The sequence below is a fragment of the Berghia stephanieae genome, chromosome 4 (genome assembly GCF_034508935.2).
Source record: "Berghia stephanieae isolate SIO BIC M18660-M18661 chromosome 4, UCSD_Bste_1.3, whole genome shotgun sequence".
Lineage (NCBI taxonomy): Eukaryota > Metazoa > Mollusca > Gastropoda > Nudibranchia > Aeolidiidae > Berghia > Berghia stephanieae.
Window position 1 is genome coordinate 81,550,334 of NC_088363.1, and position 14,400 is coordinate 81,564,733.

A 14,400-nucleotide genomic window follows, 5' to 3' on the forward strand; every position below is an offset into this window, starting at 1 on the left:
GGTGGTTGGAGTAGTAGTGGTGGTGGTGGTTGTAGTAGTAGTGGTAATGATGATGATATGGTGGCGGTGGTTGCAGTAATAGTGGTAGTGATGACTATGTGGTTGTGGTGGTTGTAGTAGTAGTGGTAGTGATGATGATGTGCTGGTGGTGGTGTAGTAGTAGTGGTAGTGATAATGATGTGGTGGTGGTTGTAGTAGTAGTGGTGGTGGTGGTTGTGGTAGTAGTTGTAATGGTGATGATATGGTGGTGGTGGTTGCAGTATTAGTGTTAGTGATGATATTGTGGTGGTGGTTGTAGTAGTAGAGGTAGTGATGATGATGTGGTGGTGGTTGTTGCAGTTGTAGTGGTCGTGATGATGATGTGGTGGTGGTGGTGGTTGTAATAGTGGTGGTAGTGATAGTGTAGTAGTAGTGGTAGTGATGATGATGGAGTGGTGGTCGTTGTAGTGGTGATGATGATGGTGGTGGTGGTGTGGTGGTAGTGATAATGATGCAGTGGTGGTGGTTGTAGTAATTGTGGTAGTGATGAAGTGGTAATGGTGGTTGTAGTAGTAGTGACAGTGATGATATGGTGGTTGGATAACACATTATAGGTTATTATAATACATGATTACACACATTCTCTAACTTAATTATATTATTGTTATATTATATTTATTATTATTATTATTATTATCATCATCATCATCATCATCATCATCATCATCATCATCATCATTATTATTATTATTATTATTATTATTATTATTATTATTATTATATTATTATTATTATTATTATTATTATTATTATTATTATTATTATTATTATTATGTAACATGCATTGGTTGGAGTTTTCATGACCAATTCTTGTTTTCAAATGACCTAGTGCGTCCTTGTCCGCTTAAACCCCCTAGCTACTAGTTTATGTCTCGGTAAAACTGTGGTTAACCTGCACCAAGGTTTGCTTAACCACAATTTTTGTTGTTAAATTGAATTCGTACCACTTTTCCATCAACACCTGTCTTACCGTAATATGTTTTGCTTTATATCACTATACAGCGCTTAGAGTCTGTGACAACGGGGTAAAGCGCTATGTAAATGCCATTTATTATTATTATTATTATTATTATTATTATTATTATTATTATTATTATTATTATTATTATTATTATTATTATTATTATTATTATTATTATTATATTATTATGGGAGGCCTTCCGAAAGCTCCTACATCCCCAGTGTTCTTGTTTTTTATAATGTTAGAGAGAAGAGAGAGAGAGAGAGAGAGAGGAGAGAGAGAGAGAGAGAGAGAGAGAGAGAGAGAGAGAGAGAGAGAGAGAGAGAGAGAGAGAGAGATAGATAGATTAAAAGTCACGTGACCAGTTTCAGTTTCACTCAGTGCTGGGATTACCCGCCCAAATCATTACGGTATCCGTGGCAGGAGTGACTTTTTTTATTCTTTAAATTTTTTTTTTCATTTATTATTTATTATTTATTACAACAAATGAAACGAAACTGAAGTAAGAAAAAAGGATAATTAATTAAAATGAAACAAAAAAAAAAAAACAACAAAAAAAAAAAAGAAAAAATACCTGAGAGTCCTAAAAAGATAAGAACTAATATAGTCTTAATCTGTTGATTCCAAAATTGAATCAAATGTATGTTAACAAACAAAACAAAAAAATCAATGTATCTAATTGAAAAATAAAGGCGGAAAATCTTTTGAAAAAATGTCATGTAAATGTAAATATGTAGATCAAAATTGTATAGAGCAGTAAAGTTAGGTGCCCCAAACGTAAACAAAGGTCGAGAAGCACGTGGCAAACCACATGTTCCTGTCTTGACAGCTCACGTTCCAATGTAAATAATAGAAAAAAATAACCTTTAAAATTTGGCTGTTAGGTGGCAAAAGAAACACATATTCATAAATACTCGATCATGCATCAAATAATGTCTAGATATGGATATTTTATGGAACAAAAGGTAAAATTTTCTAAAATTTATCAAAAGTTACAGTCTATCTATTTTTAGACCAGAGCAAATTATTGCGCTGGTGTGAACAAAACGAGAATTATTCGGAGCCTGATTTTCATAATAATTTAGCCTTATATTATTATTTCTGCAACTGTTAGATTTTATGTAAACATATTTTCAATACTGAAAGTGTATTGCCTACAACTCAAACTACAAAATTGGGAGACCTATATTGTGCGTAAATTATTCCGGTCCCTAACGGAAATCACTAGCAACTTGTTATTGTTTACGTTTGGGGCACCTAACTTTACTGCTCTATTACATCCTTTACCCGAGTACCCGGTTTAACTGTATTTCCTGCGTGTACCCGGGTATCCGCCCAACACTATTAGTTTCACTTCACCGCGGGAGAAATGAGAAAACGAAGATGGATTTGCTGAGGTCACTGAGTTTTCTTTGGTCCGAAGCAGGCATATTTTACCTGAAGGTATATCATTGGATATTTATTATTAACATTTACATGTTGTCAAAAAACAAAACAAAACAACAACAATCAGCTCGCGTACACTACCCTCAACTTCAATGACTTCTCATCACTTCATTTTCAGACACTCAGCAGTCTTCAGATTTTTATTCTTTCCACGGGAGGAAGCAATGTAGGACTGCGAATAGTGAGTCCACGGCGGAATCACTATTCACAGTAGTAGTAGTAGAAGCGCTCTCCCGTCTCTGAAAATTAGTCGTTGTCCCCTCATTGAACACAACACTATTTTCTGTTCAAAATGGGATGTTGTCGAATGGCTTGAAGTTGAATGAGACTGTACTGTTAGTTTGAGAAGGAAAGTCGTTTGATGAGGTTTATAAATTTTTCTTGCACCCCGTTGTGGAGAAGGATGTTCCAGATGCTTTCCCTGTCTACACTGTCAGATGCTTTCTTAAAGTCTATAAAGCATACATATTTAAGGATGATTCCACTCAATTGACTGCTCAACAATGATTCTTAGAGTTGGAATTTGGTCTGTGCATGACCGTTCTTTTCTGAAGCCAGCCTACTCATCTCATAGTGCTTTGTCCAAAGTAACTTTCATCCTGTCAAACATGATTCTTGAAACTTTGCTTGGTATGGACAACAAGGTGATTCCTCTCCACTTGTCACACTGGGACAGATTGCTATGTCTGGGTAATTTTACTAGATCTAGCAGGCCCTTCTTCCAATCAGATGGTATTTTCTCATTTGTCCAGATCAAGTTGAACAGGTGGTGGAGTTGATCCACGATTATGTTTCCATCCTCTTCCAAGGCATCAGCAGGGATGTTATCTGTGCCAGCAGCTTTTCCATTTTTCAGACTGCCAAGTGCCCTTCGGATCTTTGTTTTTGTGATTTCACCTGTATTGATATTGAGGGGTTCTCCAGAGTTCAGGGTGGTCTGTTGAGCACTTCATGGAAGTGTTCTTTCCATCGTTTGAGTTGCTCTTCTATTGAAGTTTCCCATCTTTGTCTTTGACAGGTCTATTTGGGTTGTTTTTCCGACCACTCAACAATCTGGTGGTGGAGTATAGGGTCTTAAGATCTCCTTTCCCTGGAGCTTCTCTTCTGTATCAGCAATTTCATTTAATTTTATGTAGGACCGTTTGTCTGCCCGCAGCTGTTTCTTCACTTCATTGGCCACTGTGGTGTATCTGGTCACTGCCATTTGCTTTTGGAATCTAGTTTTCGCATTGTTCATTGCATGTTTCTCCCTTCTACTTTCTTCTAATTTCTGCCACGTCTCCTCTCTGATCCATGGTCTCTTTTTGGGTTGTGGTCTTCCAAGCACCCTGTGATAACCTGAGTTGTCCATGCTGTCTCTGTATCCTTGGGCTCGTGTGTTTGAAGCACTTCAAAGCGGTTTTGGAGTGAAATCTTAAATGTTTCTTTAGTATTAGTATCTCGTTGTTTCAGCTTGTTGATATCATATTTTACTCTAGGGTTTTAAAATTTATTTCTTGCTGATTGTCGCATCATGATCTTTGCAACAACAAGGTGATGATCTGAACCATTGTCTGCGCCTCGTCTTGCTCGTACATCTAGTAATGAGCTTCTGTACTGTTGTCTAACCATGACATGGTCTCTTTGGTTTTCTGTCTGATGAACTGGAGACACCCATGTAGCTTTATGACAACGTTTGTGTGGGAAAAGTGTGCCGCAATCACAATGTTGTTTGTAGTACAGAAGTCAGCCAAAATTTCTCCATTCTCATTCATCTGGCTGATGCCATGCTTTCACATTTCATCTTCTCTATCTACATTTGTGCCTCCAACCGTTGCATTCATATCTCCCATAAGTATAGCATATCTCTGTTTGGGATCTTATCTACCACTGCCTGTAGATGTGCATAGAAGTTGTCTGTAATTTCTTCCTCTGCTGTGTTTGTGGGGGCATAGCATATGACTAGGAACACCTTCTGGAAACGAGAAGAGAAGCGTGCAGTAATGATACGATCAGACACAAGTTCCCATTCCAAGAGGCTTTTAGCAGCTACTTTGGATAAAAGGAGGCCCACTCTTAAATAAATAAAATAAAATAAATAAAATTCCCTTTATTCATCCCCAAGGGGAAATTTGTCTTTCGGGTCTATTCCAAGGGAAGACTGGAATAACCCAGGTGTCAGCCACAGAGCAGTGTCGCAAAGTGAGCTAGGGCGAGGTGACTTGCTCAAGGCCACACAACGCAGCGGCGGATGATTGAACTCGGTACATTTCGGGTAGGAAGCAAAGATCGTACCACTGAGCCACGCTGCTTCATGGTGGTCACTAATGTCTTTTCCAGAATATATCAATGTTTCTCCTGTTTGTAATTTTGTCTCTCTGTGGCTGTTCCAACGGACTTCACACATGCCCATAAGGGTGAGACTGTAACTGTTCATCTCTGCCACTGCTTGAGCACATCTACCAGACTCCCAGAGCGTTCTCACATTCCACATTACCAATAGGATGGGCTTTTTCTGTGATAACAATCTTGGGGGCTTTATCAAGGGTGTTCTTGGGTTAAGAGGGGTCGTCAGCTCTGCAGCTCCCTGGTGGGTTTGGCTGTAGCGCGTCATCATTCTCCTGGTTGGAGTCTCTGGTCTCCTAAGAATTGAATTTATGGTTTTATTGCTGTTGTAGGTTTCAGTAATTTGCTTTTTTTAATTGGATGGGTAGTTGGCCCATCGCATAACCCCCTGACTTGGAGGACCAGGATTAATTTTGGAGATTCACTCCTAGATTCTCCCGAGTTAGTGAGCCCAGTCTCATCATCATCATCATTGCCTTTTTCACCCTGGGTCAAGGTATAGGTTTGAAATCAGAGTTTTCCTTCTCCTAGTTGAATTGTCTCAGTTGAGGCGAATGAGCTCCACCGACCCTGTGAATCCCTTGGTCTGGCTCCTCCCCCACGGACCTGTTTGGCTTGGTTAGGCCTGCCAGGGTGCACAAAGTCCCCACCAACATAGCTCCATGGGATCGTTGCAAGCACACAAGCTCCCCCACCAGGACAAGGCAGACCCACATGGGGGGAGAATAATAATAGTAATAATTTTTTAAAAACAAATGAATACTAATAATAATAATAAAAAATAAACAAAAATGTAACAGTCATAATAATAATGTAGTTATTTATATTTTGCGCCCAATCTCTCTAAAATAATAACGAATACGAACGTTATCAACTATTCGTAGTACTACTGTGAATAACGAAAATGACCGCTATATACTATTTGCAATAATACTGCTAATAGAGGAAATCATTATTTGCAGTACTACTGCGAATAGAGGAAATCACTATTCGCAGTGCTACTGCGAATAGATGTGGCCTTTTTTGAACGTTCAAGGAAATAATCTTGAGCTCTAATTCAAATTCTTGAATACTCGGCAAAATAATGCTGAACTGTATTATTACTTTTTATCCATTTAGCAGTGATTGGATAGCTGGCTCTGTCACTAAGTCACTATCTTATCTGCGATAGATTGTGGTACAATCAAAAAGGTAGCTACCAATTGTTTCTGTCTGTTAGAACTTTAGAACTTAGAATTGAGTGTTCCATCTTTATCATCTCTCTTCAATTTTTTTTTCTTAAAAGGGTTAATCAGAGACTTTGTATAAGTCAAGATGGATTCAACATCTCATGGTCTTCACCAGAAAGGGAAAAAGGGGTCGGCATCAGCAAAGTCAACTAGTGGTTCAACAAAACGAGGCCGAGGAGCAGATGATGATGGATGGGGTGGTTTTGTAAGTTTCCCTAATTCTAATATTGCAGCTTGGAATTCCCTGGTATTGAGAGCTTTTCAATTAAAATAGATCCTACCAATACACTCAGTTACGTTTGAATTGTTTGATTATATAAGTTCTTATTATTTTATTTTGTATCACAAATTTTCAAAATTATTAGTAGGAAAATATCTTTTAAATTTTCCCTTTGATCAAATTTCAACCTTTCCTGTTAACAATATCTTATATCTTTGTGTCAACTGTTGAGAAATGTGGAGTAAGCAAGTGTAGGATGAAATTGCTCAGTATATTAATATCGGGCTGCAACTAGAAAGATCTAGAGTTTTATACCAGCATTTCATGTTTTTTACTTGTTGCCAAGATTATGGTCTTGGTCTTTATAACAAGTAGGCTGTCCCATATTTTGTAATTCCAAACCATGAGTTATTTATCACACATTGTCATTGTTTCATGTTAAACCTCATAATCTTAATAAGTCAATAATCTTTTAAAAATAAAACAGATGTAATATATTATTTAATTATACAAACATAGTTAAAGATTGATCCCTAGTAATTTAGTCGAAACCATTTTATAATAGAGGATGGCCCACTTGTCCTATGAACTGGCCATTTAAAGATTATAGTGAAAACTAGCCAAAAACAGAAGTCTTTAAAGTGATTAACATGTGCTTGATGTCATACACTCTCGTCAGACAGACAGAATTGTGTCATTGTTTGGTGACGTAATCATCATTCAGTGTGTCATTCTTCCATTGCAAGGTGTAATTTTTACACTTTGACATAAGAAATGGAAAATTACAGTAATCATGAATGATGAGAGTGCCAGCGCTTTACTTTTCTTTTTTTTTTCTATATTAAAATTTTTGTTTTGTTCACTATGCTTAATCAAGTCCTTTGAATTTCAGTTTAACCAGTTAACTGCCATACTCTGGAAAAAATCATATTTAAAAATTGGCTAGAAAACTCGTCCTTCAAACAATACACAAAGCTTTAATTCCATTGGACTCCAACGTGATGGAGTATCTAACTGTAGGTTCGGGCTGGTTTGGGCTAGAATCGAATTTAATATTGCTTTATTCTGTTAGAGTTAGAATGCTCTCAAAACCCAAATTAAATTCTAGAATTACTCCCCCTTTATACACCAAATAGGAATTTAAGATCTCTAATAACGCCTATTTACTAGTGACACCAAAAACTAAATCAAAGCAATTTGGAGACAGGTCTCTCACGAAATTCGGCCCCACAGTGTGGAATTCTATTCCATTATTTATTAGACTGTCTAGTAATGTTGCAATCTTTAAGAAATGCCTCAAGACACATCAACATCATCATTCTTCTTCTTCTTCTTCTTCTTCTTCTTCTTCTTCTTCTTCTTCTTCTTCTTCTTCTTCTTCTTCTTCTTCTTCTTCTTCTTCTTCTTCCTCTTCTTCTTCTTCTATTATTTATTTATTTATTATTATTATTATTATCATCATCATCATCATCATCATCATCATCATCATCATCATCATCATCATCATCATTATTATTTTTATTATTATTATTATTATTATTATTATTATTATTATTATTATTATTATTAAGGGTAGTGTGATAATGCAATGACATACAGAGTGTTCTATATCTCAATGAAATGTTTTAATCAACGTGAGATACGATGACACACACTGTGGAATTCTGGGATGCGAATAAATAAAAAAAAACATTTCGTTATTGTGTTTCCTCTCCATTGTCAGAAAAATTACATGGAAGCCAAAAAGTACAAGCTTGGTGAACAATTTGATGTGGAGACCAAAGAACGGAAGTCTGGTATATTTAGTGGTGTTGCAATTTACATAAATGGATACACAAGTAAGTTAAATGGTGTTTCGATGAAAAATGGTTGTTAAGACTTACCAAAGAACGGAAGTCTGGTATATTTAGTGGTGTTGCAATTTACATAAATGGATACACAAGTAAGTTAAATGGTGTTTCGATGACAAATGGTTGTTAAGACTCACCAAAGAACGGAAGTCTGGTATATTTAGTGGTGTTGCAATTTACATAAATGGATACACAAGTAAGTTAAATGGTTTTTCGATGACAAATGGTTGTTAAGACTTACCAAAGAACGGAAGTCTGGTATATTTAGTGGTGTTGCAATTTACATAAATGGATACACAAGTAAGTTAAATGGTTTTTTGATGACAAATGGTTGTTAAGACTTACCAAAGAACGGAAGTCTGGTATATTTAGTGGTGTTGCAATTTACATAAATGGATACACAAGTAAGTTAAATGGTGTTTCGATGACAAATGGTTGTTAAGACTTACCAAAGAACGGAAGTCTGGTATATTTAGTGGTGTTGCAATTTACATAAATGGATACACAAGTAAGTTAAATGGTTTTTCGATGACAAATGGTTGTTAAGACTTACCAAAGAACGGAAGTCTGGTATATTTAGTGGTGTTGCAATTTACATAAATGGATACACAAGTAAGTTAAATGGTGTTTCGATGAAAAATGGTTGTTAAGACTTACCAAAGAACGGAAGTCTGGTATATTTAGTGGTGTTGCAATTTACATAAATGGATACACAAGTAAGTAAGTTAAATGGTGTTTCGATGACAAATGGTTGTTAAGACTTGTCTGTGACAAGGGATCTTTATTGATGCTATGCATTTAATTTAATAAACTCATAACATCCGCCAGCTGGATGTAACTTACCAAGACACAAAACTATATATAACCTTTGATGTTTATAGTCTGATTCATAGCATTTAGTGAGAACTACTCATAAAAATGGTGGCTAAAAACAATAACAAAGAACTGTGTGACGTCAGTTTTATTCCTTCTATAATATAGTTGGTAGAGCGCTCACCTTACAAACAAATGGATTGATATCTGTCCAGCAAGCAGTGGGCCTTATTGGGTAGCTGCATCTGGAAGATTTTTGAGATGTCAATTTGCAATTGACTAGCATCCTACTTAAGGAGTAATAAATAATAATGTGAAATTGAATGTAAGCTTCAATTTAATTACAAAAACAGATGAAATGAACGTTTCGGGTTTCCCCTTTATCAACAAAACAGGATGAATGAAACCCCACAGATAAATGAGATGATGTGGTAGTGGCGTAGTTAAGATGAATAAACAAAACGTTTCATTCATCCTGTTGTGTTGATAAAGGGGAAACCCGAAACGTTCATTTCATCTGTTTTTGTAATTAAATTGAAGCTTACATTCAATTTGACATTATTATTTATTTCTCCGAGCAGGAACATTTACATTACTTAAGGGGATGGGCGGGTCCTGAAGGCGAAATTCTAAAATGTAATAAGTAGCTGACTTTTAGTGGTAATTTTAGGTTATGTACATCCTAATTAGAGGAAAAAAAATTGAAAACCTAAATTTCAGTTTTTGGTTACCATGGTAACGCCGCCATTTTGAAATTTGATACCCTATAATAAAGTAGTTTTCAAAATGCTAAGGCTTCGCCAAATGACAAGTTATTGGCATGAAAATAGGTATACTAGTAGTATTTTAGCCATTCATTTGGGCTAAGCATCGGTTTTCTGATATCTACAATAGTATTATTTTTATTGATTTTCAAAGTTCATCAATTTTGAAACATCAAAAATTGACCCATTTTTGGACTTTTGACCCTCATTTACGCAAAATTTATAAAATAAATCTGAAATACAAATGCTCAGTGTTATGAAGCTAGTAATACTGTATGCACATGCGAAAAATCATTCAAAAATGTTTACAAATAAAGGAAGAGTAGCAAAATAAAGGTAGAAAAAGCACAAACAGAGAAAAAAGCATTCAAAGTTTCAAGCACAGGAAACTCAGACAAGATCATGCTTCATGCGTCAAAATGACCCTGCTTGATGTGCAGGCCCTCCCTCTTCAGCCTCCTGTTCCTGCCTTGCCTTTTCTCGGCTTCACACACACACACGTACGTACACACACACACACACTCCTCTCTCTCCTCTCTCTCTCTCTCTCTCTCTCTCTCTCTCTCTCTCTCTCTCTCTCTCTCTCTCTCTCTCTCTCTCTCTCTCTCTCTCTCTATCTATCTATCTATCTAAGCTATGAGCGGCTATATGGTCTTGTGGTATGACACTCGCTTTCGGATCGGAAGGTCCTGGTTTCGAGCCTGGTTCAGCGCATAGTTGAGTCCTTGGAAAAGACTATTTACTCCCGTTCTCTCACCGTATTCGGGTGTAAAATGAGTACTTAGCCGTCAACAGTGCTGTCGCTGTCGGAAAAATTGTATTATCGCCTTACAGGCGTCATGTCTTGTTCTACATTTTACGTGTTGCTGTCGGTCAGGGACCCTTTGTAAAGCGCTTTGAGCACAGTTAGTGGATTTTGCGCTCTCTCTCTCTCTCTCTCTCTCTCTCTCTCTCTCTCTCTCTCTCTCTCTCTCTCTCTCTCTCTCTCTCTCTCTCTCTCTCTCTCTCTCTCTCTCTCTCTCTCTCTCGCTATCGTTCTCAAGTGCATAACAAACCTCTCGCTCAACAGTAACTCCATTCATTTCATTGAGAGACCTCAGCGCTTTTTCATTTTGCATCATGTTACGAAGGAGTGACAAATTCTATCTATAAAAATTCACAATAATATTACTGTTCCCATCTTGTTCGAGCTGCTGATTTTGCAAGTCGTACAATTCGAGTCTTTATAGGCATACTTGTTGCGTACGTGTCGGTACTTTTCACAAAACAAAACTTTTATGTCCCCGGGAAGAAGAAAAATCACACACAGAATAACAATGTTTACATGCGACGCATGCGAAGATGAGGTCAAAGCATGAACTTTGACTCGCCCGCTAACCACTCAGAAAGCAGTATCAGGTCATGTTATCATCGACTATTTTGAACAGCCAATGAGAACAGTGCTAGCAAGGCAAAGGTCACAACAATTACTCACGATTTTACTACAATCAGTCAACCCCTCACAATTGGGTCAGAGAAGGGGTTTTTGGAAAGGCTCTTGACTAAATATAGATAGACCGAAGACCTTGACAGTGGGCATTTCATATAGACGAAACTATCGATACCAAACTTGCCTATTATTATCGATGTTTTATGCTCATATTGGCCTAATGTTTATATGGCTTTTTCACTGTCAAGCCAGGCTGTAACATGATATTTACTGACCCCCTTGGACTTCAAGAGGTCAGTTTGGACCTAAACTGACCCATCTGAGAGTCAACAAACACATTTTCATGTAGCAAAGGTTTCAAACTTTTCAAAAATAAAAAAATCTCAAAATCGATATTTTACTCGATTTTTGACAACCGAGGACCCGCCCATCCCCTTAAGGAGTAGCAAAGTAATCATTTAACACAGAAAACTGGGATAAACTCTAGTATAGTAGTAGTAGTAGTAGTGCCTTTCACATCTGGTCTGTGTTTAAAAGGAGAAATTGTTTTTAAAATTTATGTAACCTTTTAATTGAATGTTGAGTATTTAGTGTTGGAAGGCAAGTGTAAATCAATGAGTATATAACAAAAAAATAAATCAAATGCATTAAATCTCTTCATCAGAGATATTTGCAAAGTTGGCAGCATAACAAGATGGCAAAGCATAACGTTGATTTAGCTGTAATCTCCTTGAAGTTACTGATAAGCGAGAATTGCAGAATTATAAGGGGTGGTATGGCTTGGATTAATTGTATTCATTAATCTTGCCTTTCCATCTTACTGGATCAACCACATTCATTCTTACTTTGTATTCATTTATCTTGCCTTTCCATCTTACTGGATCAACACATTCATTCTTACTTTGTATTCATTTATCTTGCCTTCCATCTTACTGGATCAACCACATTCATTCTTATGCCTTGCTCCATCTTACTGGATCAACCACATTCTTACTTTATATTCATTTATCTTGCCTTTCCATCTTACTGGATCAACCACATTCTTACTTTATATTCATTTATCTTGCCTTTCCATCTTACTGGATCAACCACATTCATTCTTACTTTGTATTCATTTATCTTGCCTTTCCATCTTACTGGATCACCACATTCATTCTTATGGATCAACCACATTCATTCTTACTTTGTATTCATTTATCTTGCCTTTCCATCTTACTGGATCAACCACATTCATTCTTATGGATCAACCACATTCATTCTTACTTTGTATTCATTTATCTTGCCTTTCCATCTTACTGGATCAACCACATTCTTACTTTATATTCATTTATCTTGCCTTTCCATCTTACTGGATCAACCACATTCTTACTTTATATTCATTTATCTTGCCTTTCCATCTTACTGGATCAACCACATTCTTACTTTATATTCATTTATCTTGCCTTTCCATCTTACTGGATCAACCACATTCTTACTTTATATTCATTAATCTTGCCTTTCCATCTTACTGGATCAACCACATTCATTCTTACTTTGTATTCATTTATCTTGCCTTTCCATCTTACTGGATCAACCACATTCATTCTTATGGATCAACCACATTCATTCTTACTTTGTATTCATTTATCTTGCCTTTCCATCTTACTGGATCAACCACATTCTTACTTTATATTCATTTATCTTGCCTTTCCATCTTACTGGATCAACCACATTCTTACTTTATATTCATTTATCTTGCCTTTCCATCTTACTGGATCAACCACATTCTTACTTTATATTCATTTATCTTGCCTTTCCATCTTACTGGATCAACCACATTCATTCTTACTTTGTATTCATTTATCTTGCATTCATTTATCTTGCCTTTCCATCTTACTGGATCAACCACATTCATTCTTATGGATCAACCACATTCATTCTTACTTTGTATTCATTTATCTTGCCTTTCCATCTTACTGGATCAACCACATTCATTCTTACTGGATCAACCACATTCATTCTTACTCTGTATTCATTTATCTTTCCATCTTACTGGATCAACTACATTCATTCTTACTTTGTATTCATTAATCTTGCCTTTCCATCTTACTGGATCAACCACATTCATTCTTACTTTGTATTCATTAATCTTGCCTTTCCATCTTACCAGATCAACCACGTTCATTCAGACATTGGTATTTGATCTTATTTAAAATTACTTTAATGTCCTTAAAATCGATGTCTTTCCTTCACTAAAGACTCTAAACCTCATCAGATCTTATAAAGGTATACCAAGGGATACCAACCTGTGGTCTGTAAAAAATAATGAACAAAAATGGATGTATCGTTAAAAAAATAATTATATCCACTAAACATGCTCAAAGCGCTTTATATGAGGTCCCTGACCAGCAGCAACTTTTAACATGTAGGACGGGACATGTCGTCTTTTAGTCGATATTACAATTTATTTTTGGACAGAGACAACGCTAATAACGACCAGGTACTCATTTTACACCTGAGTACGATGAGGAAATGTGAGTGAAGAGCCTTCTCAGAGGACTCAACTATGCGCCGAGCGAGGCCCTAACACAGGAACTTCCGAGCCGAAAGTGAGTGTCATACCACTAGACCACATAGCTGCACGAGATAACAGCTTTGATAAAGAACAAAATTCCAAACACGGAAAATTTCAGGCTCATAACCCTTCTTTAGCCAATAAGACAAACAAAAACATTAAAACATCGCTTAAAATCCAGACAGATGGCAGTGAAGTATTTGGCATGTCTTGTCCACGAGTAAAATTACTTCATTAAAAAATCTCGACTTCACCCAGGGTCGAGCTCAGTCCCTTTGCATGTGAATCAAGTGCTCTACCAACTGAGCGATGGGAACATCCTAGCAAACCTCAGAACTGATGATTATTGGACAGATGTGCTTACTACACACATTTGTGGATTGCTGTCTTCTTCCTGTAATGAGATGACTTTGTTTTTCACACAACCTGGTATAACTGGGGAAGAAGGCACTTTGATATAAGCTTGTGTGATTTGTCTCTAAGATAAATGTTTTTTTCCTTGATGAATGAACTTGAGTGAGTAAATTCTGTATAAACCATGTCAGTATCTACCTCTTGGTGATGGCTTTGTGTCAGCAGATGTTTCAGATTTTGGTTACAGCTTCTTAAGCACCATACGAGTAATGACCTGGAAGTTGATCTGTCAATTCTTGTTTACCATCTTTCTTTTCCCACGAGCTGAAGTGACTTTTCCCACAAGCTGAATCGACTTTTCCCACAAGCTGAATCGACTTTTCCTCCAAGCTGAACTGATCTAAAGAGTGATCACA

General features: G+C 36.6%; 2 protein-coding genes across 2 annotated transcripts in view; one reads left to right on the forward strand and one right to left on the reverse strand.

Annotated features, from left to right (window-relative positions):
- The first annotated feature begins 2,337 nt into the window (after positions 1 to 2,337).
- The window catches only part of LOC144971369 (DNA repair protein REV1-like), a 60,469-nt gene continuing 48,406 nt past the window's right edge, over positions 2,338 to 14,400 (forward strand). The window contains exons 1-3 of the mRNA XM_078912164.1: positions 2,338 to 2,443; positions 6,057 to 6,205; positions 7,944 to 8,058. Coding sequence (XP_078768290.1) covers positions 6,086 to 6,205; positions 7,944 to 8,058 — 235 coding nt within the window. The 5' untranslated portion in view covers positions 2,338 to 2,443; positions 6,057 to 6,085. The remainder of the gene's footprint in view (positions 2,444 to 6,056; positions 6,206 to 7,943; positions 8,059 to 14,400) is intronic.
- LOC144971861 (uncharacterized) lies at positions 4,266 to 5,039 on the reverse strand. The gene is made up of 2 exons (XM_078912935.1): positions 4,831 to 5,039; positions 4,266 to 4,500 (listed from the first exon to the last, which is right to left on the reverse strand). Exons 1-2 carry the CDS (start codon positions 5,037 to 5,039, stop codon positions 4,266 to 4,268), a joined length of 444 nt encoding a protein of 147 aa, XP_078769061.1.

Excerpts from the sequence above, each read along its gene's own strand:
- LOC144971861 (XM_078912935.1), bottom strand. The coding sequence starts at position 5,039 with ATGACGCGCTACAGCCAAACCCACCAGGGAGCTGCAGAGCTGACGACC. Across the intron at positions 4,501-4,830 it reads AGTCTCACCCTTATGGGCAT|AGTGGGCCTCCTTTTATCCA; the intron begins GTGTGAAGTCCG and ends TATTTATTTAAG.